This window comes from Lasiodiplodia theobromae (genome assembly GCF_012971845.1).
Source record: "Lasiodiplodia theobromae strain AM2As chromosome Unknown scaffold_1, whole genome shotgun sequence".
Taxonomy (NCBI): domain Eukaryota; kingdom Fungi; phylum Ascomycota; class Dothideomycetes; order Botryosphaeriales; family Botryosphaeriaceae; genus Lasiodiplodia; species Lasiodiplodia theobromae.
The window spans coordinates 1,089,266-1,111,473 of NW_023336399.1; the positions used below are offsets into that span (position 1 = coordinate 1,089,266).

A 22,208-nucleotide genomic window follows, 5' to 3' on the forward strand; every position below is an offset into this window, starting at 1 on the left:
ACACCTCAATAGTAAGCAGCAAGCCCATCTATAAAGAATGTGGTTTCAACGAGTAAGTAAAGCAGTGAGCCACATACACTATAAATTCCAAGTCTGCGTCGTCCATCGCCAAACAACTCCATGAGTACTACCATCTTTGAGTAACGGCTGTTGTGCATAAGTGCCAAGATTGTCAACCATTAAATATGCTTGTTTATACATTTTCATAGCTACCAACAAACAAACAAATAAACAAACATCGCCTCCCGACGCCGGTTCTCGTCGGCCTCGCAAGCCAACATGCTTATTGGTCAACACGTGTATGGACAGCTCCACCGATGTCTATTCCTCTAATACCCCATAAAACCCGTTTCAACGGCTGTATTATACAGAGTTAAACGCCTCGTATGCCGGACGAGCGGAAAGTTTAAACTCAACAATAAGGTAGCGCCGGAGGGAATAGCAAAAGACGCCGTTCATTTCGCTTGATTGCAAGGAGGAGGAGGATGAGGAGGAGCGTACGCGCAAACAAACAAGGATAAGATTCCATCACTGTCAGTCTTACCGACCACCTCCGCAAGCTCCCCCTCTCCAAAAGGTCCCGCCATTCGCTTCCGCAGCTCCGGCTGACGCGGCGGGCCACCAATGGCGGTGTCAAAAAAGGCAGGAACGGGCGCCGCTCAGCGCGCGGCAGAAAAATAAAATCGAGGCTATCGGTTGGCCATGACTCTCGATCCGGAACTAGTGAAAGATAACGACTCCGCTAGATGGTCGAAGAAGAAAAACCGGGGTCGGCATCGACGATTGCGATGCGCACAGCCCGCAATTTGGTGCCGGTCGTTGTGCAAAAAGACGATAAGATCTCTCTAACTCCGGGACCGCGATCCGGTGGTACTCCCAAAAACGCCCCGAACGACGGGATGGCGAAAAAGCGGTTCGCTTCGGGTGAGCAACCGGGAAATCCTGAGCCGCACGACGGATTATTACGATCCGCAGGACTTCGCCGGAAAAGGGTGACGGTGATGATGTCGACGAAGCGGGCCCGGAAGAGGACCTTTGGTTCTGAACCATCGTCGCGTCGCGTCAAAAAGAATGGCGGTGGAATGACGTATGGTAGTCATCTACCATGGTTCGATGTGTATAATCCCTCCTGTTCCACCTTACTATGTACAGTAGAGCCAAGACATTGCTCGTGTCTCGGTGCAGCCATTCCATACACTGTGTTCCGCTCAACGCTTAGGGAAAAAAAATTTCTCGTAGAGAATGGAACTTCCAGAGTGACAAAGGAGAAGCGGACAGGCTTTTGTGATGCTCAAGGCAGAGAGGACGCGAGAAAACGATGGACTCAAGGACAGAAAAAATTATCGAACATTCATAGGACCCGTGAACTTCGTTGCTTGCTGAGACCCGCTTATACATAGGAAATGCAAGAGTGACTGAAAGAAGCCAGCAGATGACAACATCAAGAAATGCTTTTCGCCTTATGTGAAGCTCTTCCAACGTGTCGAACGAGATTTAATGGACGCAAGATGGGGCAAGATTGCGCCGACCGAGGAAAAGTGACGAAAAGAAAAGCCCTATATGGTATACAACGCCTGAATGCATGCTCTACTGCTGAGCTTCCAGTAAGTGACCCTTATTCACAAATCCACCCTAAAAAAAATGTCCCTTTTTTAATACCCTCCGAATTTCCTGGGCCAGGAGCGACCAAAAAAAAGTCAAGTGGGAATAATAAGCGTTTAATGCCGCTTCCCTCCAGTCCGTATCGGGAGGGCTCTCGGTGTTGTTGGAGATGCCGGAAACGTGGGAGAAGTCGGCGAGCCTACTGGGCTCATTTGTGCAAGCCGCGCTGCGAAGTCGGTATCGATGAGTGTCTGCGCATCCTGAAAAGATACTTCCAGTTCTTTCGCAAGCGCTATTGTGACGGGATCGTAGCCAGACTCTTGTCCTAAAGTATCCCGTCTTTCCGATGCCTCGTTGCCATCCGTGGCAGTTGCACTGCTTGGTCGAGATGGGAACGACGCATGGTGGTGCTCAAGGCTCCGCCGATGGGTTGGAGACCAGTTCTCTTCACTAAGTCGGCGCCTCTGCTCGCGTGCAGTGTTCATAGTGTTGATGCTGAGAGCATCCGGCTCGAAAAGCGCGTCTTTCTCAACTGTGGGAGTGCGTTCGATCTGCACCTGCTCAAGAATCTTGCCCATACTCAACGGGCGTTCATGAGGCCTCTCGAATTGCTCTTCTTCGACCTCTAGGGGCGTATCGATGCCTGCGGCGAGGTTGGCATTCCGCTGGAGATATAGGCTAAGACGGTGCGCTTGTCTATCCCAGCTTTCTTGGACTAACCGCAGAGCTGCTTGTACATCTTGTTCCGACAGCTGCTGAGGGGCGTGTTTCTCAACCGGGTGCTTCCCCATTTTTATGGCGACCTTGTTGCGAAGTGATGATGCCTTTGACTTGTCGTGGTGAGAGGTATCAGTGCGCATGTTTTTGACTGCCATCTCCGTCTGGCGGAGCGTTTCTTGCCGGCTTTCGATCATGGGCGGTAGCCATCGTATGGTGGTGTTGTAATGCAGTGAGTTCACCAGGTCGGTGAATCCCTGAAGAGGGATCCCATTGTTCTCACAGTGAACTTCCTCCAGGGTGGTGTTGACCTTGAGCACGTCTGCCAGAGTGCTTGCTCCCTGCAACCCGAGGTTCTGGTTCTGAATGTGGAGTACTTTTAGGGACTTGTTGTGCTGTAGCCCGCATAATGCCTTGTTTATCCCAACGCCTAATTTGGCTATCTCAAGCTTCGAGTTTTCACCAGAGATGTCCAAGCTGACAAGTGTCGTGTTTTCAGTGAACATTCGTTCAAGCGCTTGGCAGGTCTGTTCTGAGGCGTCATTCGGCAAGGAAACTTTAGTGATGTCGAGATGCTTGACGGTACTGTTCTTTGCGATCGCCAGGATTAGCTGTGCAAAGTTCGATTCTTCCTCATAGTCAATCAGAGTAATGACGAGCTGCGATGGGGCGCAGTTCTCGGAAATTGCGGCAGCGAATTCGTCGTGGAATATCTCTATGCGATTTTGACTGACGTCCATTAGGAGATCTCGAGAGGAGCCAGGCTGGCTGTTCATAGAAAACATCAACTGTGCAATATGTCTGCCAGTGAGGCCGGTATGGTCCACTCGCAACTCACGTAAGGAACTGGACTGCGGGCTTGCCAAATATATCGATATAGCATCGACCGTCTCGTGGTTCAGAACCGTCCCGCTTAGGTTGAGTGCGTGAAGCCGCCAGGCGAGCAGAGTATCGGCTTTGATCAATGGCTCGGGGCCGGCTGTATGCGCGACATTGCAGAGATTCAACACGCGTATGTAGCCGAAAACGCTCAACTGGGGCTCGAAAATTGCTGGGACCAAACGCGCCGGATTGCTGGAAATGTCGATTGCCTCGAGAGTATTCTCCTGAGTGCGCAGAGCATCCAAAACCAGGGACATTTTTCTCTCAGTCAAGCCGCACCGACGCATCTCCAGGCCACGGAAATGGCACATCTTCTCGGCAGCCGCAGCGATCAGGTAATCGAGATCCGTCTCGCCCAGCTGGATGTTGTTCAGCACGATCCAGTCCACATTTGTTGTCTGGTACTTGCACAGTGGAAACAGTGCTTCAACAATGCCACATCCAATGTCTTTCGATTTACTCTCGTCCACGTAATCAGCAGGCTGGCGGGAAATGCAAGAGGTGAAATCCATTCGGCGGAGTTTCCTACTCGTAACAGCAAGCGCCCTGATTTCTTGGACCAACAGACAAGATCTCTCCAGATCCTCAAGAGGCAGATTGATAGGAGTTCCGCGCTTGGTCCTCGTGCATACGTGATCCGAGCCAAACCTGTCGTACATCTCGTTGAGGACGTCGAGTTGAATACCCGCAAAAGAGATGGAGCCGAACGTCTCGTTGTAGCGAAGGGCTCGCATGACTGCAAGGAGCTCCAAAGGCCCGTATACAGGCCTCCTCGGATTGTCAGGCGGCAGAAGTTGGAAACGTGGCCAATCCTCGCTCGGATACGTGACTTGGTATCGTATAATATTCGGCGGGATGTTGTAAGCAATGCAATATGCACACAACGTTCGATCCAAAGACGTCTCATCAACAGTCTGAATGGTCGAAGTGGCATTGATCTGTGCTTTGACCGCCTCGGGAACCAGGAAAATGTAAGGGCGAGGATCCCATTCAGGGCGTAAGAAATGGTCGACATGATGGAGGCGCGTCGCAATATCTCCAGCTGCGAGAGAAGCCATGAGCAGTGTCTTCGGCTTTTGCATTGGCAACCTAAAAACCAGTTCAAACGTATCATCACTATCACTTAGCCGCACTGATGTGAGAGCCAGCAGTCCGAATGACACCTCGTGAGGGTATGATAGCAGGTTAGGGCTAGAGGAGCGCTGCCGCGCTTTGAAGACCGGGATCAAATGGACCTTGTGGATGCCGATGGCGAGGAAGCATATACTGGACGTGACCTTGGTGAGGTCGTCTGATGATGACGACGCCGCCTTGGAATGGCCAATAGGCCGCTGGATGACCTTGTAGAGAGCAAAGTTGTTCGGGTCGTAGTCTCCTTCGCGCTCGACGATTCTCGCAGCGAGCCGGATATTCTGCTCGGAGACAGGATATGAGTCTACATTCCGCACGCGGTTGGCGGCGGCTCGGATGGCCTTGAGCCACATGCGCATTTCATCCGGAGTGCCGAACTGCAAGGTCATAGAATAGGCATTGTTGCTCTCTTCTTCAATGTACGATATCTCGAAAGCGAAATATGGCCGATCGTCGACGAGCTGATAGACAGCGATAAGCTGACGAAGTGGGGTCCCGACGTTTCGATCACCGGAATGGTCCGACACGAATGATTGGAAGTCTTGGGTGGAGCCGAAGGAGGGATTTTGGCTATGGCGGCGGCTGAGAGACGAGCTTCGCTGCAAAGGGGAGAGTATGTCGGGAAAAGTTTCGGCAGCCTTGTGCTGGTTCTTGAAGCGCACAATGTGCGTCTCGGTCAGGACCAGGTACTCCTTCTTCCGGCGGAAGAGGGTGCTGCTGGTCTGCACCTCGCCGTTCAGGAGCACATTGCGCGAGCGCAAACCGACATCGTGCAATTCTCCCCAATTGACCGAAGGCGCCTTGCTGGATACGGCGCTGAGCGGCTCATCATCCGGATCATCCGACACAGACTGGGAGCGGCCGGATATCCATGAGCCAATCCGGGGCACATTGCGGTTCCGGGCGCCCCTGGTGTCTATGGGCGACGGCACAGGAGAGTAGGCGGGCGCGGGCGACCTGGGCGAGTAAGTGTCGGAACCGAAGGGACTGGATGTCCGCGACACGTCCAGGAAGGAGCTGGCGCGGCGCTTCTGCAGCGTCTTGGGCTTCTCTTTGGCGCCCTCGGCGGAGTCGTGGATGGGGGTCAGGGCGGCCAGCGGATTGAGCGACAGCGCGCCGTTGAAGAGGCTTTTTCTTCTGGCGCCCTTGGAGGACGGCGTCTGCATCGCGGATGGTCGCGACGGCGCGCGCTTGGGGTGGAGGGCGCAAGCGGTGGTCGCGGTCAGACGAGCGTCGAGTCTCAGCTGGGCAGAGGGTGGGCGCAGTCGCGAGCGATGGGTGAATGGCGTGGGGCGGCCGAGCGTGAATGCAATTTGGAGAGCTCAGGACATAACCAGCGGGGCGGGAAGGGATAGGTCCTTGCTGGCGGGGCGTTCCATCGCGTCTGCGGCGGGGGGGAGTTCTTGGGGCATGGCCCGCGGGCGGACACAGTGAGGCGCGAGAGGGGAGAGTTGTGTGAGCTCTCGCGCAGGGTTGGCAGCTGCGGGAATACGTCAGTGGATTAACTGCATGGCGCTTAGGGGCGGGCCCGGACGCGACAGAAAGCTCCCCCAAGCGGGCGACACGAGCCACCCGCCTGTGATTTCGCACTCGTATGGCAGCCGCCGCCTGAGGTGAGCCCGTCGCCCGTCTGCGCCGCACGCGCTGCCAGGCGCCCTGGCGCGCTGTCAAACACGTCCGCCGCGTGCAGCACAGTCCCGAAACAGCTGCCGCCTGTTTCACGCCATCGCCGCGCCAGTCGCTAGCAACATGGCTTCGGTATTTTACGGTCCCAAACAGGAAGCCCCGGCTGCCTAAGGCTGCGCTGTCTTGCCGCGGACCCCCTGCGCGCCGCCGATCTAATCGGAGGATCATCATTTTTTGTGCGTTGGAGCACATCAACGCCGCTCCGCGCGCACAGCACTCGATCGCGTCCCAGCCTCCCAACTGCCTCTATTTCGCTTCCATCCCGTGCGCACTCCCATCGCGCGCCCAATGCTAGGCCGCACCTGCTTGCGCCACTTGCAAGCCTCGCGTCCCTACGTTTGCCAGCCATGCCTCCGCACCCTGCGAGCTGCGCCGCCCGCGCGACCTCTTGATGCTTTTTGCGCCGCCCGCCGATTCCACGCCGTCACTGTCCTCCACGCGCAGGAGAACGCTGACCCTCCCGAGGACAAGCTCGACGAGGCAAATGCCAGCCGTGGCGACAAGAAGAATGCCCCGAAGAAGGGCAAGAATAGCAAGGCGAGGAGGAGGGAGGCGAGAAAACAGGCTGCAGAGGCGAGAAAGCATGGTGAAAGTCCATCGAAGGTCCGCAGAATCCTCAGTTCACCGGGGCGGGAAGAGAACAGTGACAGCCCCGGCGCCGTTGAAAATTCTTCAGCAGACGATCAAGGTCCACAGGCCGAGGACGGTTCAGAAACCAGCGAGGCGAACACGGACATAGATGCAAAAGAAGCGAAAAGGGCTGAGAAAAGGGCTAGGCATGCTGCTAGATTGCTCAAAAGGGCTGCTAAAGCAGAAATGCAGAAGCAGAAAAAGAAAGCGGGGAAGAATCTTGACATTGGCCAAGTGCTTGAACGGGTTGCTGGGAATGGGGCCGCGGAAGTTTTGGCTGCAGCCGCCAAAACCGATAGAGCGCAGACGCTCAAGGCAGCGCTTCTGCGCACCAAGAAACACCCAAAGAAAAGGCAGGAGCGGGAGTTTGTCGACAGTGTGTTGGCCAGGGATGTCCAGCTTACGCGTAAGCCCCGACTCCACCCCCAGCCCTTGCTCTGCTAACATGACCAGCGATCGATGTGGAGCAACCGCCAATCCCCCAACTCGCTTATGGATTAGACCGTGTGCTGTTCAAGTATGTGTTCGTGGCGCCTTGATAACCCTCGGTTGCTGACTCTATCCACAGCCCCGGCGTATACCACCTCCAGGATACGAGAACTCAGGTCTACAACTTCGATCCCTACCTGCAAAAGATCATGCCGGTCGCGGACTTCAACTTTGACCTGCTGAAGAAGTACATAACATCGTCCCAAGATGAAACTCTCTCCAATCTTGCCCGCAGCCTTGGGAAGCGATATGTTGGCTCCACTTCGAGTATGACTGCTGTGCTAGCTCATTTCCATTTCCTGCTTTCACGTTGGCGGGAGTTGAATCTGACGATGCTCTCGAAGGGGTTCTCCGAGCAACTTAGCACCTTTACTAGGATCAACCGGTTGCCTGCGGCCATTTTCCTCCGATGGCAGAATGGTACATATGCCATTGACGCTGACAAACAGTACGACACAGCCAACATTCTGAGTATGCTGGGTCGTTCTATGGAGAAGTTGCTTACCCTGCCAATGGAGGAGTTCGAGCGCTACCGAAGGGGGAGCCCGGACCAAGTCTCGGACGAGGAACGCGAGGTTCCGGAGTCATATCACTACACGACCCAAGGCGACATGCTCATGCGTTCACAGCTCGATGCTCAGGACAACCGGCTCCCTGGCACCGGTATGTTTGATCTCAAAACTCGTGCTGTTGTTTCCATCCGTATGGATGTGCAGGATTGGGAGGAGAATACGGGTTACCAGATCAAAACCGGCACTGGCAATTACGAATCGTTTGAGCGCGAATATTATGATATGATGAGGTCAACCATGCTCAAATACTCACTACAGGTTCGCATGGGTAGGATGGATGGCATTTTTGTCGCTTATCACAACATTGAGCGTATCTTCGGTTTCCAGTACGTCAGCTTGGACGATATGGACATGGCGCTCCACAACCCCGCGAGCGGGACGCGTCATTTGGGCGACCAAGAATTCCGTCTCAGTGTCGACCTCCTCAACAAAGTTCTGAATATGGCAACGGAAAGATTCCCTGAGACTGTAAGCATTCATGGACCATGGCCCCGAGACTTCTGTTCGCTAATCCCAGACCAGTCTATCCGCTTCCATTTCGAGACTCGCGAAGGTGTTGAACCATTCATGTACATCTTTGCTCAGCCAATGCCGGAAGAGGAGGTCCGAGCAATCCAAGAGTCCAACAAGGCAAGAACTGAGGCGTGGGAGAGGAAGGTTCTCGGGTTAACAAGCGATGAGACATCGGAGGGAGCTGATCGTGAGGATCGCGAAGATGTCACACTTCGTGTTGCGAACCAGCCCACTGTTCCTGAGCACCAGGCGGTTGACGTAGTGGCGTTGCCGGAGTTGTTCGAGATCCCAGAAGAGGAACCCCAGTGGAGCTCTCTGGCCCCGCAGGTCCAACCCGAGGCTCTTGAGAATAAGATACTGGAGGAAACTGTTGACTCGGACAGTGACATCACAGCAGACCAGCCCAAGGAAGAGCCGTACTCCGGCCCACTCCTCGCATTGAAACTCTGGACGCGCAACAAGATCAACGGTGAATCCGTAGGTCGTGTGAAAGATGTGCGCGAGGACACAGACTGGACGGTGGATTACCAGTTCGAAGAGCTTTCGCCTTCAGATGGGTATAAGCGCTACCACGAGTCTAAGAGGCGGCGGGCCGTTGGACTGGCCGATCCTGAGATTAGGAAAGAAGGTCTCGAAGAGGAAGAGAAGGTGCTCAGTTTCTATCAGCGGAAGCTGCGTGAGATGAGCAAGAGCGGTCGAGAATGGCGCGAGCAGAAGGATGAGGAAGAAAAGGGAAAAGACAAGGTTGTTCTCGAGCCTCTAGGTGGGCCGAAGGTGGTCCAGCCAACGGAGCCGCAGGCTAAAGAGCCCGTCAGTGTGGAAGGATACATGAGCTGGCTGTACAAAAAGCGGGAGTAAATCAGGGCAGAAACAGCTTGATGGTCAAGGGTAACAATGTACTATAAAACTGGGCTCTGCGCGTTGTCATGGACATGCCTGAGCATTGGCCGGCGTTGGGTAGATAAAACAGCGATTCTGCTCCTCATGAAATAAAGCGACTGGTGCAGTGCCTGATGGTGCACGGACCCGGTTCGGCGTCATTGCGCGGAGCTTCAAGCTTCCGCGGGGGCGTCGACAGCTTTCAAGCCCGCAGCTACTCCAGAACCTCGCGCTTTTCCAGGCAGCGTCATGCTTGCTTAGGCGCAGTCGAGTCGAGCAGGCGTCACCTCACACCAGAGACTCATGTACCAGCTGTAGCTTCTACACCACCCGTCCGCCGTCGCAACATGGCGGAACCGTCGCAAGAAGACGTCGACAGCTTTCTCAGCTTTTGCGAGATCGTTACCGGCAGGAGACCCGACCCAAAATTTGCGCCGCGCTACATCAAGGTGAGGGAAGCGCTCCCCCTTCGGACGCTACATGGGCTGACACTCGACCAGGATGCCAACGGTGACCTAGACCGCGCCATCAGCAACTTCGAGCAGGATCCCAATCGCTACGCCGCCGACAAGTACGACGAAACGCTCTTCTCGCAAGACCGTGATGGCGGCAGCAACCAGTACGCCGGAATACCTTGTGAGTGCTCCCTGCGCGGCTCCTAGCACCTGCGCTGCGGTGCCTGACCAGTGCGCGAGCAGCTTTCCAAATCGACCACGCGAACGAGTCCCTCTCCCAATACCCTCAGAGCACTGCTGCCACCCGGCCCAATACCCCGAGTAACAGTATGCACGATTCCGACATGGGAGACCCCCAGGCCCTGAGTGCGCCCGCAAAACGGAGCATCGCGAGCTAGACGCTGACAGCCTTGATAGATGCAGGAGCCGGCCAGGAGACCGGCGTGGTGGGCGCATCAGGAGTCCAGTTCGGCCCTGCGACCCGGGAGTACTACGAGCAGAACCAATGGGCCATGACAACCGTTTCCAGCACTGTTCCCGACCCGCCTCCGTCCCAGCGCAAGAGAGAACCTGGCGAACCCGCTTTCATGAAACCTCTACCATCCCAGGACTACCTCCCCTCACTCATCACCATTCTCAACACCATTCCCATGTCTCACAACGCACTTCTCATGAAGAATCATCTCCTCCCGCATTACGGCCAAGATCCGCAATGGTGGACAGGAAACCCCATCGCCGTAGCCCAAACAATTGACCTCGACGACGTACGCCAGGAAGATGGACGGACGGAGATCATCCATGAGACACAAAGAATCATGGCCTTCCTCGACTATACCGATCGTGCGTATGGGAGCGTCGAACCCTTGAACAAGATCGAGGGCAGCGTGGGGGATACAGAAGCTGTGAGGTTTCTAGACGCTTGGCAAGCTGCTGCCTCACAGATCGAGCCTGGTGCTGGGCACGACAAGCTTTTCGAAACTACTGCCCGAGAAATCCTGTCTGGAGAGGTATCCAGTGCAAGCTTTAAGTGCTTAATGCCGATACTGAGCAACCGCGGTGCTGATGGACCCGCGTCGCTGTATGACGTTCTAGACGAGACTATTTGGTCCAATGATCTTGATGGCTCGAAGGATGTACAGGCGTCAATTAGCAGTCTTGCTGAAGTACTAGTAATGGTCGTAAAGCAGCCGGACTCGACTGCAACGGGCCTCAACATGACCATACCTTCGTCGTGGTATGTCGACAGATATATGGCCCAGAACGAGACAAAGGCAAAGCAGATGAGAAGAGCTTGTGCGGAGAAGAAGAAGGAGTTCGCCGACATCGAGGCGCAGACGCAACGATACTCAAGATTTCACCATAACGGCACCTCTGGCAGCTCGCTGGACCTGTTGGAGGTAGCCATGTCAGCTATGACCATGCAGCCTCTAAGCCCCACGGGCGATCCTATGCCTAATCCCAACGCCGAACGCGACGCCAGATTGCATCAGAAAATCCAGAGTGTCTACGATAGAGTCAAGAGGAAACTCGAAGGTAAGGTGGTATGTCGTTGTAACCAAGGAGCTATCTAACGTCGGCGCAGTGCTCAAAGCTCAGGAAGAAGAGGCGCGCAAAGCGTACGATGAGCTTTCCGGCCTGCTCAAGGAGCCGAAAGAAGGAGTAGAAGCCAACCCAACGGTCAAATACCGGCTTTGCGGCATCTCATCAGACCCTGCGGTGACGTATATCCAAAGTCGGCGCAAATTCGACGTGGATGAGAGCATGGACGAATCAGTGGCGGTGGGAAACGGAGACGCAGCACGGACTTCAACTGACTGGTGGAGGATTCACTACGATAGCACGGGCCAGATATCGAAGTCGGTGAGTGAAGCTTATCCAGACAACGGAAAGGGGCAATGATGCTAATGCTTGGTTTGTAGCGCATCTCTGAGGTTGACGCGCTCGCGGCAGCGGCTATGGAAAATCGCGAGGTTCTCCTGGTGTATGCCAGCGAGGAAGCGCTGAACGAGCGGTTCGCAGACGTTCCTCAAGCGCTTGCTGTAAGTTTTCCAGTCTGTCCAGGCAGGGTGCAAGGTGTCTTCAGTATTAACAGGCTTCAAGGAATTCGTCTCCGGAGACAACATGCTGTTCCGTGAAGAACTTGTTCAGGACGTGGAGCAACCTCCTCCGTACGACGGCAGCGGATCAGTAGGTGGCGACGAAGACGCGGGCTTCGCAAACATGTCGGCGAAGGAGTGGTATGGAGATGAACAGCAAAAGCAGCCTGAAATGGCGGAGAGGGGAGCGGGTCTGGTGGCTGAGATGGCGTCTGCAGCAAGCAGGGGTAGGGAGACGGATGCGGATGCAGCCATGACTGATGCGGGCGGCCCCGCATCACAGCACATTGAATTCGCGGATGGCAAGTAGTAAGGTGGTCGCGGATAGTCCATAGTTTGCGCGAGCGCGATTGCGGCTCGACGAATGTACAGTCACAAACTCGGCCAGCGTCACGGCGTTAACGCCGAAGCTAACTCGAAGAGTGGGCGGCTTGGCGAGCTCACGCCTTGGGGCGATCTGTGGAGCTTATCCGCTTACCTGAGTGACGTCTGGAAACCCGATCGTCCCGTTGGCTCTTCTTGCCTTCTAAAAAGGCGCCCCGGGGCGTTGGTGCTGCTTACACATCTTCTCAACATCCCTTCTCCTCCATCCGCCCTCTTGCGCAGCGTGGACTCCCTCGACCGCTCCGTGCCGCGACAGCTTCAATGCACGTCTCCGACGCTGTCCAGTCGCCGCTGCTGTCCCCGAACGCGCCCTCCGACGCCGCCGTCTTTGTTGGCTTTCTGGCGGCCGACTCCACCAGGCAGCAGCCACTATGCGGTGATCCGGAGGGATGGGGGCCAGTGAGCCGCTATCGCTGGGACCTGACGAGCTGTTTCCTCGACGTGTGGATAACCACGGTTGCCGTCCTGTTCGGAATCCTGGGTGGCGGCGCGGCGGTGTACTACCTCCTGCGCAAATGCGCCCCGCAGCCTGTGCGGAGGAATTGGCACTTCTACGCAAAGCTGGTGAGTTGTTGGCTGGTTGCCGGAATCCGTCGCAGAGCCTGGTCTAACATGTCTTTCTGCGCCTAGTCCATCATCGTCGGGCTTATTGCTACCCACGCCCTGCAGGCCGGTCTGCAGATCGAATACTACAAGCACATCTGGGCCGGTGATTTCAGGTTCTGGACCACCATCGTTACCATCGTCTCGTTCGGCGTCATTTTCTATATCCAGTACCTCGAACACTACCGGTCGCGCAACCCCAACGGCGTTGTTCTGTTCTATTGGCTGCTTCTGCTCCTCGCCTACGCCGTCAAGCTCCGCTCGCTCATTTCCCAGAACCTGTACAGGACGCACCAGGCATACTTCGTAACGTTTTGCGTGAGCGTCGGGCTGGCATTGACCGAGTTCGTTCTCGAATGGTTGGTTCCGAAGCAGCTCAGCGCGTACGATGCGCTCGGCGACGAAGACGAATGCCCGTTTGAATATGCCGACATCTTCTCTGTCCTTACCTTTAGCTGGATGACGCCCATGATGAAGTATGGGTACAAGAACTTCCTGACGCAGGACGATCTTTGGAATCTAAGGAAGCGGGACACCACGGAGGCAACCGTGGAGAGGTTCACGGAGGTCTGGCATCACGAGCTAGAGAAGAAGAAGCATCCTTCTCTGTGGATCGCTATGGGCAGGGCTTTTGGCGCGCCCTATTTTCGAGGCTCTCTCATCAAGTGTGGCAGCGATATCCTAGCATTCGTTCAGCCGCAGCTCCTTCGTCTGCTGATTAGGTTTGTCGATTCCTATCGGAGAGACGACCCAGAACCTCCCATCCGCGGTGCAGCTATTGCGATTGCAATGTTTGCCGTGTCCGTCTCCCAGACGGCCTGTCTCCACCAGTACTTCCAAAGGGCCTTTGAGACCGGTATGCGTGTCAAATCTTCGCTCACTGCCGCAATCTATGCCAAGGCCCTATGCCTCTCAAACGAGGGACGAGCGGCCAAGTCCACCGGAGACATTGTAAACTACATGGCTGTGGACACTCAGCGTCTTCAAGATTTGACACAATTCGGCATCCAGCTCTGGTCCGCCCCTTTTCAAATCACCCTCTGTATGCTCTCCCTCTACAACCTCGTCGGGCTGAGTATGCTGGCCGGTGTCGGCGCCATGATCATAATGATTCCTGTCAATGGTTTCATCGCTCGCATCATGAAGTCCCTGCAGAAGAAGCAGATGAAGAACAAAGATGCTAGGACTAGGCTGATGACCGAAATCTTGAACAACATGAAGTCCATCAAGCTGTACGCGTGGACCACAGCTTTCTTGAACAAGCTCAACTTTATCCGTAACGATCAGGAGCTCAAGACTCTCAGGAAGATCGGAGCTGCCCAGGCGTTCGCCAACTTTACTTGGTCAACGACTCCTTTCCTGGTCTCTTGCTCTACTTTCGCTGTGTTTGTCCTGACGAACGACCAGCCGCTGACCACCGAAATCGTTTTCCCGGCCCTGACGCTTTTCAACCTGTTGACATTCCCTCTCTCGATTCTCCCCATGGTCATTACCTCCATCATCGAAGCTAGTGTCGCCGTCGCTCGTCTCACCAGCTATTTGCTGGCCGAAGAGCTTCAGGAGGATGCGGTCCTTCATGAGCCTCCGGTAGAAGAAGATGGAGAAGAGAGTGTCCGAATCCGGGATGGAACTTTCACCTGGAACAAGTCAGAGTCGAAGCTCGCTCTTGAGGAGATCAACTTCACAGCTAGAAGAGGTGAACTCACCTGTGTGGTTGGTCGTGTTGGAGCTGGTAAATCCTCTTTGCTGCAATCCATGCTCGGCGACCTCTGGAAGCTCAAGGGTATCGTTGTGGTGAAGGGGAAAACTGCGTATGTGGCACAGCAGCCGTGGGTTATGAACGCGTCTGTCAGAGAAAACATCGTCTTCGGTTACCGCTGGGACCCGCATTTCTATGACCGGACTGTCAAGGCTTGTGCGCTCATTGACGACTTCGCATCCCTTCCTGACGGCGATCAGACGGAAGTTGGAGAGCGCGGCATCTCACTTTCTGGAGGCCAGAAGGCGCGTCTGACGCTGGCCAGAGCTGTCTACGCTCGAGCTGATATCTACCTTCTTGATGATGTCCTTTCTGCCGTGGACCAGCACGTCGGCAGGCATATTATTAATAATGTGCTTGGACCGAACGGTCTGCTCGCGAGTCGAACCCGTATCCTGGCTACCAATTCGATCCCTGTCCTCATGGAGGCGAACTACGTCCACCTCCTGCGCCACGGGAAGATCGTCGAGCACGGCACGTACGAGCAGCTAATGGCAATGAAGGGAGAAATCTCCAACCTCATTCGCACGGCTCACAACGAGGAATCCGAGGACGAGGGTGAGATTGGAAGCAGCGACGAATCCGGAACCGTGTATGGCATTACCTCAGGATCAGACGAGCAACTCGAGACGGAGGAGGCGCAGGAGGCTGTCGGGCAGCTGGCGCCAATCCGGCCGGCTGGCGGCACGGGCCGCAAGCATACTGGTCTCGAGCTGCGTCGTGCTAGCACTGCAAGCTTCCGCGGCCCTCGTGGCAAGCTTACGGACGAAGAAGGAGCGGGCCTGAAGAGCAAGCAGACAAAGGAGTTTTCGGAACAAGGCAAGGTCAAATGGAGTGTCTACGCGGAGTACGCGAAGACCAGCAACCTGATCGCAGTCGCCATCTACATCCTCACGCTCGTCGGCGCACAAACGGCTCAAATTGGTATGTTGCGTCTCTTATCGTACACATCTGGCTCGTGCTAATGAGGCTTCAGGTGGTAGTGTTTGGCTGAAGCAGTGGTCCGAGATGAACGCTAAGTATGGTGGCAACCGCAACGTGGGCAAGTACATCGGCATCTACTTTGCTTTCGGGTTTGGCTCCGCTGCACTTGTAGTCATTCAGACCCTCATTCTGTGGATCTTCTGCTCCATCGAGGTAAGTGGCCGCGGCTGGGGTCCGTTTCTGGCAGGGAGATGGCGCAGCTGACATCTCCCCCGTAGGCATCCCGCAAGTTGCATGAGAGGATGGCTTTCGCAATCTTCAGATCGCCAATGAGCTTCTTCGAGACGACGCCGGCAGGTCGTATCCTGAATCGGTTTTCCAGGTAAGTTGAGATTCCACGAATCTGCACCCGAACGAAAGCGCATCGCCTGCATGCGAGTGGTGCGTTGCGAGCGGGGTTGCTGCACGCTGCACCACATGCATATCCCAGACACATCCTCGATTTGTTTGCCGAATTGTCTGGCTTGCAGCTAACACTACCGGCAGTGACATCTATCGCGTGGACGAGGTTCTGGCGTAAGTCTAGCTGCCCAACAACTGGGGTCTTTCCCGCTCGTACAACGTTGCTAACAAACGTCACAGGCGCACATTCAACATGCTTTTCGTCAATTCAGCAAGAGGTAAGCCTTCACATGCAACTGGCCTCCGGCTGCTTCTTTGGGCTAACGGAGCGGCAGCTGCGTTTACGCTTGCGGTCATTTCGGCGACGGTGCCCATCTTCATTGTATTGATCGTCCCGCTCGGGGCACTGTACCTGTACATCCAGCGGTACTACCTGCGCACGTCGCGAGAGCTTAAGCGCCTGGACAGCGTCAGCAAAAGCCCCATCTACGCGCACTTCCAAGAGTCGCTCAGTGGCATCTCCACAATCCGTGCTTACCGGCAGCAAGGCCGCTTCGCGCAGGAAAATGAGTGGCGCGTGGACGCCAATCTGCGGGCCTACTTCCCCTCCATCAATGCGAACCGCTGGCTGGCGGTCCGGCTCGAGTTCATTGGCTCGGTCATCATCCTGGCATCCGCAAGCTTTGCCATCGTCTCCGTGACGACAGGCAGCGGGCTGTCGGCGGGCTGGGTGGGTTTGGCCATGTCTTACGCGCTGCAGATCACCCAATCTCTTAACTGGATTGTCCGGCAGACGGTCGAGGTTGAGACCAATATCGTCTCTGTGGAACGTGTGTTGGAGTACGCTCGCTTGCCGAGCGAGGCGCCCGAGATCATTTCTAAGAATAGGCCGCCGATCGCGTGGCCGTCCAACGGTGCGGTGAAGTTCAACGACTTCAGCACCAGATACAGGCCCGGTCTGGACCTGGTGCTGAAAAATATCAACCTGGACATCAAGGCACGGGAGAAGATTGGCGTGGTCGGTCGCACAGGGGCAGGGAAGAGTTCGCTGACCCTTGCCCTCTTCCGTATCATTGAGCCGACAGACGGCTGCGTGAGCATCGATGAGCTAAACACAAGCACAATCGGCCTGCTCGATCTGCGGCGCCGTCTCGCCATCATCCCGCAAGACGCAGCGCTGTTCGAGGGCACGGTCCGCGACAACCTGGATCCGGGCCACGTCCACGATGACACGGAGCTGTGGAGCGCGTTGGATCACGCGCGGCTCAAGGAGCATGTCGCGAGCATGACTGGCAGACTGGACGCGCAGATCAACGAGGGAGGGTCGAATCTCAGCCAGGGCCAGAGGCAGCTGGTGTCCCTGGCGCGCGCGTTGCTTGCCCCGAGCAATATCCTGGTGCTGGACGAGGCAACGGTGAGTTAATGCGCTGTCATATGGCTCAAACAAGGGACACTCTCGGCTAACTGCGGGAAAAAAAAAATGCAGGCGGCGGTCGACGTCGAGACGGACGCAATGCTCCAGACGACGCTGCGGAGTCCCGTTTTCAGCAACCGGACAATTATCACGATCGCGCACCGGATCAACACGATCCTCGATTCGGACCGCATCGTGGTGCTCGACAAGGGTGAGGTGGCCGAGTTCGACACGCCGGCGGAGCTGGTGCGGCGCAAGGGTCTTTTCTACGAGCTGGTCAAGGAGGCAAATCTGTTGGGCGCGGTGGAGACGGTCACACCGCAGTGAGATGCCAAGTTGGCGCTGCCCGGCAGCCCGGTTTGCGGTCGACGTGTTGCGGCAAGCGAGAGCTGATGGTGGCCAGCGGCGCTCGCTGCCGGCGGGCCAGGCCGCACGGGGATGCGGGTCTGGCGGCAGGCACGGGGGCGACGAATGGGTGTACGTAGGTGGATAGGGTACCGTAGGCACTAATATGTAGTGGGCTGAGAAGGGAAAGTGGTGAGCAGGGGCGCACCGCGCTGCTGCATCGAAGTGTGTCAGTGACCAGTGGGCTGCCCTCCGCCGGCGGGCTGAGGCGTCTCTTCTGGCTCGGTTGGCCGAGGCGGTTGCAGATAATTGCTTTTCGCTGTGTCGGCCGCGCGCCGTTTGCTTTTGCGGGCAAGACAGGGTCTGTCCGGCTCAGCGACCGCTCGCCCCGGCGCGCGGCAGCCACCGCATTGTTTTTTGCGCGGAGGACGGACGGCGGCTCCTAGGGCTGAGCGCCCTGGTAGACTCGATGGTTTGGTGCTAGTCGAGCGGGCGGGCCGGCGGCAGCCAGGTACGCGAGCCGTGGCGGTCTGCTATTCTGGGCCAAATTGGGCGAGGGGCGAGGGCGTGGGTGGTGGCTGCGACGGCAGAGGGTGCATCAACAACGGCCTGGGGCAGCGCGCGGATGCAGTCGAGCGGTCCGCCGCGCGGTGTCACGCTAGCGGCGGGCGAGTGAGATCGCGCGGGCACTAGAGATCGTGTCTATCTCGATGCGATGGGTCTCATCAGATCCGCGCAAGATTCATTATTTTTCGACCTTGCCCGGTCGGTGGAGTTCTGCGGCCAGGTGTCGCAAGACGCAATCGGCGGCAGCGGAAGCGCGTCCCGATGATCTCCGCCTGGCTCCCCCCGGCCTCTCCGCAGCATCGCCGCCCGCTTCGATCGCGCTGGCGCCTCCGAGCGGGCTGTCCGCGACGGGCGCCAGAGCGTTGCCAAGGCCAGGGTTCGCCGGGTTTCATCATTCTGCGTACACACCGCTGGCGGCCGGCAATCTCGACAGCGCGAGATCGATGCTCTCGCATGCGGCGCCGACCCGCCCCGGCTGCGGCCACTTCTTGCCTCCCCACACGGCCTGGCAATTTTCTTTCGTTTTGTAGCACCGCACCGCGCACGCACGCACGCTGCCTCGCCTCGTCTGCGCACGCCCGGGGGGTGCCGCGGCGGGGGTCGTCGCTGGAGGGCGGATGGCATGGTCCCGCGTCCTTCTTATACCAGCCCGGCGCCGGCCAGGCTGTGCGAGGAGCTCCTCCGAACGTCGCCAATCGTCTCGTTCGTTTCATCGCGCCTCTCATCGATCTTATCCGTCGTGCGGCCCCGGGCTCCGCCAATAATCGCCCACGTGCAGCTCCATCTCACTTCCCAGCGCGCCGTCTCTCCCTCCCTCTCTCCGCCAGATCAGCTGCCACGCGCCGGTGGTCGCACCAGCCTCTCCGATCGCCCGCGCGCGCCGCCCCGGATAGGCCGCGTCTGTCGGCCACACGGCGTGCCAGCACTCAGGCCGGTGGCAACCGTCCGCATCCATTTCTCTCCGCAGACTCCGCGCTCGCCCTCAGCGCTTGATTGCCCACGATCTGCCGCCAAGCGACGACCGCTGCTAGTCCTCCCGTCGCGGCCAGGCACGGGACGGCCACGCTTCACAGGTAGGCCGGCCCTCAATTGCAGCCTCATCCGCTCGCCGATAAGGCGGCCGGTGGTATTTAAGTTGGCCGCTGCTTCCGAGCCGTTTCCTGTCCCCTCCTCCAGGCACTCCCGCCCGCCGTCCCGTCAACCATGTTTCCGTCTTGACCAGCGATAGCGCCCGCGACTAACACCTGCGATGCCAGAACCCGCGGCCTCGGTGCATGCGACGAGTCGCGGAGAACGCGCACTGTTTGGGCTTAGAGCACGCTCGTGCTGAGCTGGCTTGCATCGCCGACCCGCTTAACAACAAGCCCTCGACCTCTCGCGCCGCTCCGCTACGATGGTCCAGTACCCGGCCGAGTGCAGGCTGGCGCCTGCCGGAAGCGCAAAATGGCACCCGCAGCCCAGCTCCAAAACAAAGCTCGATGCCACACCTCCAGCAGCAGCAGCGAGCAGGATGAGCTCCCAGAGCGTTAGCTCTCAACAACCGCGAACGGCGCCCGTGCGTGTCAGCCCTCAGCCCTCACCCAATACCCCGCATTTTCCCAGCCTGCCAGACAACGGCCCCGCTAACCCTAATCGCTAGGCCCCATCGCCGTCGCGCGCCCTCGCCCAGGCCCTCCGCCGCGACTGCAACATCGCCGCCCACGCCTTTGTCGTCGTCGGTCTCGACGAGAGGGGCGATGCCTTCGTGCTTCCCTCCGACAAGTTTGACTACGTCCGCCCGCAGCTGGCCCGCACGCCGCAGTGGCGCCAACTCGTCTCGCACGTCGACAGCCTGCCACCCCAGTTTGTCCGCGGCGGTCCCCAGGTCTATGGTCTGTCCCGCACGAGCCGCCGAAGCCGGCCGCACAGATGATGAGCCCTTGCTGACCGTGCCGCAGCTAGCGACGAGCCCGCAGCGTCGGAGTGGGTCGATGCCGCAAGTCAAGTGACGACCGACTCTGACGAGAGCCGCCGTGCGAGTCTCTCGCAGCCCAATCAGCGCGCGCGCAATTCAGAAAAGTCAAAGGTCAAGATCAAGAGCCCCGCCGCCGAGCCCGTCCGCCCACGCAAGCGCCAGCGCTCTACGTCACGCAACCAGAGTCTCGCCGAGGACGACGACGATGAGAACGAGGACTGGTCCGACGCCGTCGGCGTCGACATCGAGCCCGAGGAGCAGCAGGTAGTGCGCTTCCCCATCGAGGACCGCGCCCAGGTGCTCGACATCCTGGGCCGCCGCCTCGACCAGATGCAGCAGCTTGCATGCAAGGTCATCCTCAAGGCATGGATCCGGGCCATTGAGCCCAAGAAGCAGTCGAACTATCCTTATGTCGGTAGCGACAAGAAGAAGAAGCAGGAAGCCGAGAAGAGCACCCAGAAGAAGCGCTCCAAGCCGAAGGATGGCCCGGACGCTCCCCCATGGTGGCCGACGACTCACGAGGATTGGTGGAGGTTGATGCCGCATCCCGAGTGTGGGACCATGGATGAGGTCCGTCACAAGGAGCCTGACCACCTTAGGAAACCTGGTAAGCGACGATAAGCGGGCACCTTCAATGCAGTGCCACGGGGGCTAATGCAAGTCGACAGAACGTCTTGTCCTCGGTGTCCACATCCTGTTACACCAAGCCCAGAAAGAGGGCGGCATTGACCTCTTGGTGCACTCCACCAAGGACTGTGTACTGCAGTTCGATCAAGACAACCACAATGGTGACGATCGAAAGGGCAAACGCGACCTGTTCTTGAACGATATTTACCTGCTTGCACAGCACTGGTCCGACTACGTCACTGACGGCATTGGTGAGTTGGCTAGTCATTGTTCGCTGCAAGTCACACCTGGAAGGCTAAATGTTGATGTCAGATGGCGACACCATGATCGGCATGAAGTGCTACCCCAAGCATGCTCTCCAAAACAAGAAGGCCAGTAGCGGCTCCTCGCGCAAGCGTCAACGCCAGGATTCGTCAGTCGATACCCAGGAGGTTCAGGAAATTCAAAAGTCGCAACATGGTCAAGAGCAAGAAGACTTGGTCCAGTCAACAAGGGCGTTGGAACTGGAAAATCAGAGTTGGGATTACTCTCACCCCAACGGCCTTCCGGATCCCTCGCCGCAGCAGGTGAACAACTTCTTCCCTTCGAACAATAACGACTTCCGAAGCTACGTAGCGCCGGTCGGAAAGCCATTCTCTGATGCAAGCGATCTGCAACCGGCGTACCAGCAAGCACCGATGATGCCTCCACAGATGTACGACGACAGGTATGGGTTTGATGCGAAGCAACCTCCGAACTACGTGGACAACCCTACCTACCCGATGAGTCGGGACCCAAGCTACGTCAGCCAGCCCTCGAATTACGATTGGCGGACAGTCCAATCGAATTCGTCCTTCTCTCCCTCATCGACTGCCTCCCTGGCGCAAAGTTCGAACACCTCCTACGCCACTCCCTCCAATACGAACTTCCCTGGTGCTGTCAATTTTTCCTTTGGCAACAATCCTCAACTCTCACCTCAACACAACTATAGCCCCGGCTCTCAGGTAGGCAGCATGTCGGCAGCATCTCCGGCGATGGGTCAAGCCATGGCCGTTTCAGGACCCATGTCCATGATGCCGGGGATACGGAGCCAGTCGAGCACCTATGACGAGCCGCCGTACAGCAACACCTTCCGCACTGGCTCACTAAGTCATCCAAACATACCGTACAACATGAACAGCTCTTACCATGGCTAGGCGTCAAGCCAGTATTGAAGATTTCAATTCACATCATGGGCCTCTGGCCTGCAGCTCGGAAGCCGTTTTGATTTGGCCTCTTCCTGGCGCGACGGCTCCCGTGCTTGACGACGAAGTTCACGACAGCGTCTCTTCAAATGTCCTGTATAATTATGATGACGACATGACCGATTAGCAATGACGTCCAACATTCGCGACTTTTTCTGTGTTGACCAGACGTCGCCTCAGACCGACTACGACGACTACGACTTTGGGCAAAGGTTCTGCATTAGCGTTTCTCTGGGTGGAAATCTCTGAACAATGTTTGTTGTTCTGCGAAAAGCTGCCAGCAGCTCGTTCCGCGGCTGCCATTTTCTCCTTTCTCTTTGGGAACAATCGTGCTATTTCGGTAAGCGTAGGAGT

The 22,208-nt window shown here is 57.0% G+C and overlaps 5 protein-coding genes across 5 annotated transcripts; 4 read left to right on the plus strand and 1 right to left on the minus strand.

Annotated features, from left to right (window-relative positions):
• Positions 1-1,718: 1,718 nt before the first annotated feature.
• On the minus strand, positions 1,719-5,498 carry LTHEOB_316 (Leucine rich repeat protein; the record flags this gene model as incomplete). The annotated part of the gene is made up of 1 exon (XM_035512052.1): positions 1,719-5,498. One exon carries the CDS (start codon positions 5,496-5,498, stop codon positions 1,719-1,721), a length of 3,780 nt encoding a protein of 1,259 aa, XP_035372318.1.
• Positions 5,499-6,306: 808 nt separating this feature from the next.
• On the plus strand, positions 6,307-9,080 carry LTHEOB_317 (Mitochondrial protein; the record flags this gene model as incomplete). Its single annotated transcript, XM_035512063.1, has 4 exons — positions 6,307-7,054; positions 7,102-7,165; positions 7,217-8,177; positions 8,232-9,080. 4 exons carry the CDS (start codon positions 6,307-6,309, stop codon positions 9,078-9,080), a joined length of 2,622 nt encoding a protein of 873 aa, XP_035372319.1.
• Positions 9,081-9,448: 368 nt separating this feature from the next.
• LTHEOB_318 (Ubiquitin interaction motif protein) lies at positions 9,449-11,962 on the plus strand (the record flags this gene model as incomplete). Its single annotated transcript, XM_035512074.1, has 7 exons — positions 9,449-9,550; positions 9,602-9,737; positions 9,800-9,922; positions 9,974-11,089; positions 11,139-11,416; positions 11,476-11,595; positions 11,657-11,962. 7 exons carry the CDS (start codon positions 9,449-9,451, stop codon positions 11,960-11,962), a joined length of 2,181 nt encoding a protein of 726 aa, XP_035372320.1.
• Positions 11,963-12,297: 335 nt separating this feature from the next.
• On the plus strand, positions 12,298-17,465 carry LTHEOB_319 (ABC metal ion transporter protein; the record flags this gene model as incomplete). Its single annotated transcript, XM_035512085.1, has 8 exons — positions 12,298-12,600; positions 12,667-15,322; positions 15,375-15,535; positions 15,601-15,704; positions 15,869-15,898; positions 15,965-16,002; positions 16,060-17,138; positions 17,211-17,465. The coding sequence occupies 8 exons, from the start codon at positions 12,298-12,300 to the stop codon at positions 17,463-17,465; spliced, it is 4,626 nt and encodes a 1,541-aa protein (XP_035372321.1).
• A 1,978-nt stretch (positions 17,466-19,443) lies between these two features.
• Positions 19,444-21,806, plus strand: LTHEOB_320 (Ydr124wp-like protein; the record flags this gene model as incomplete). Its single annotated transcript, XM_035512097.1, has 5 exons — positions 19,444-19,605; positions 19,690-19,921; positions 19,988-20,611; positions 20,673-20,882; positions 20,944-21,806. 5 exons carry the CDS (start codon positions 19,444-19,446, stop codon positions 21,804-21,806), a joined length of 2,091 nt encoding a protein of 696 aa, XP_035372322.1.
• Between the last annotated feature and the right edge of the window lie 402 nt (positions 21,807-22,208).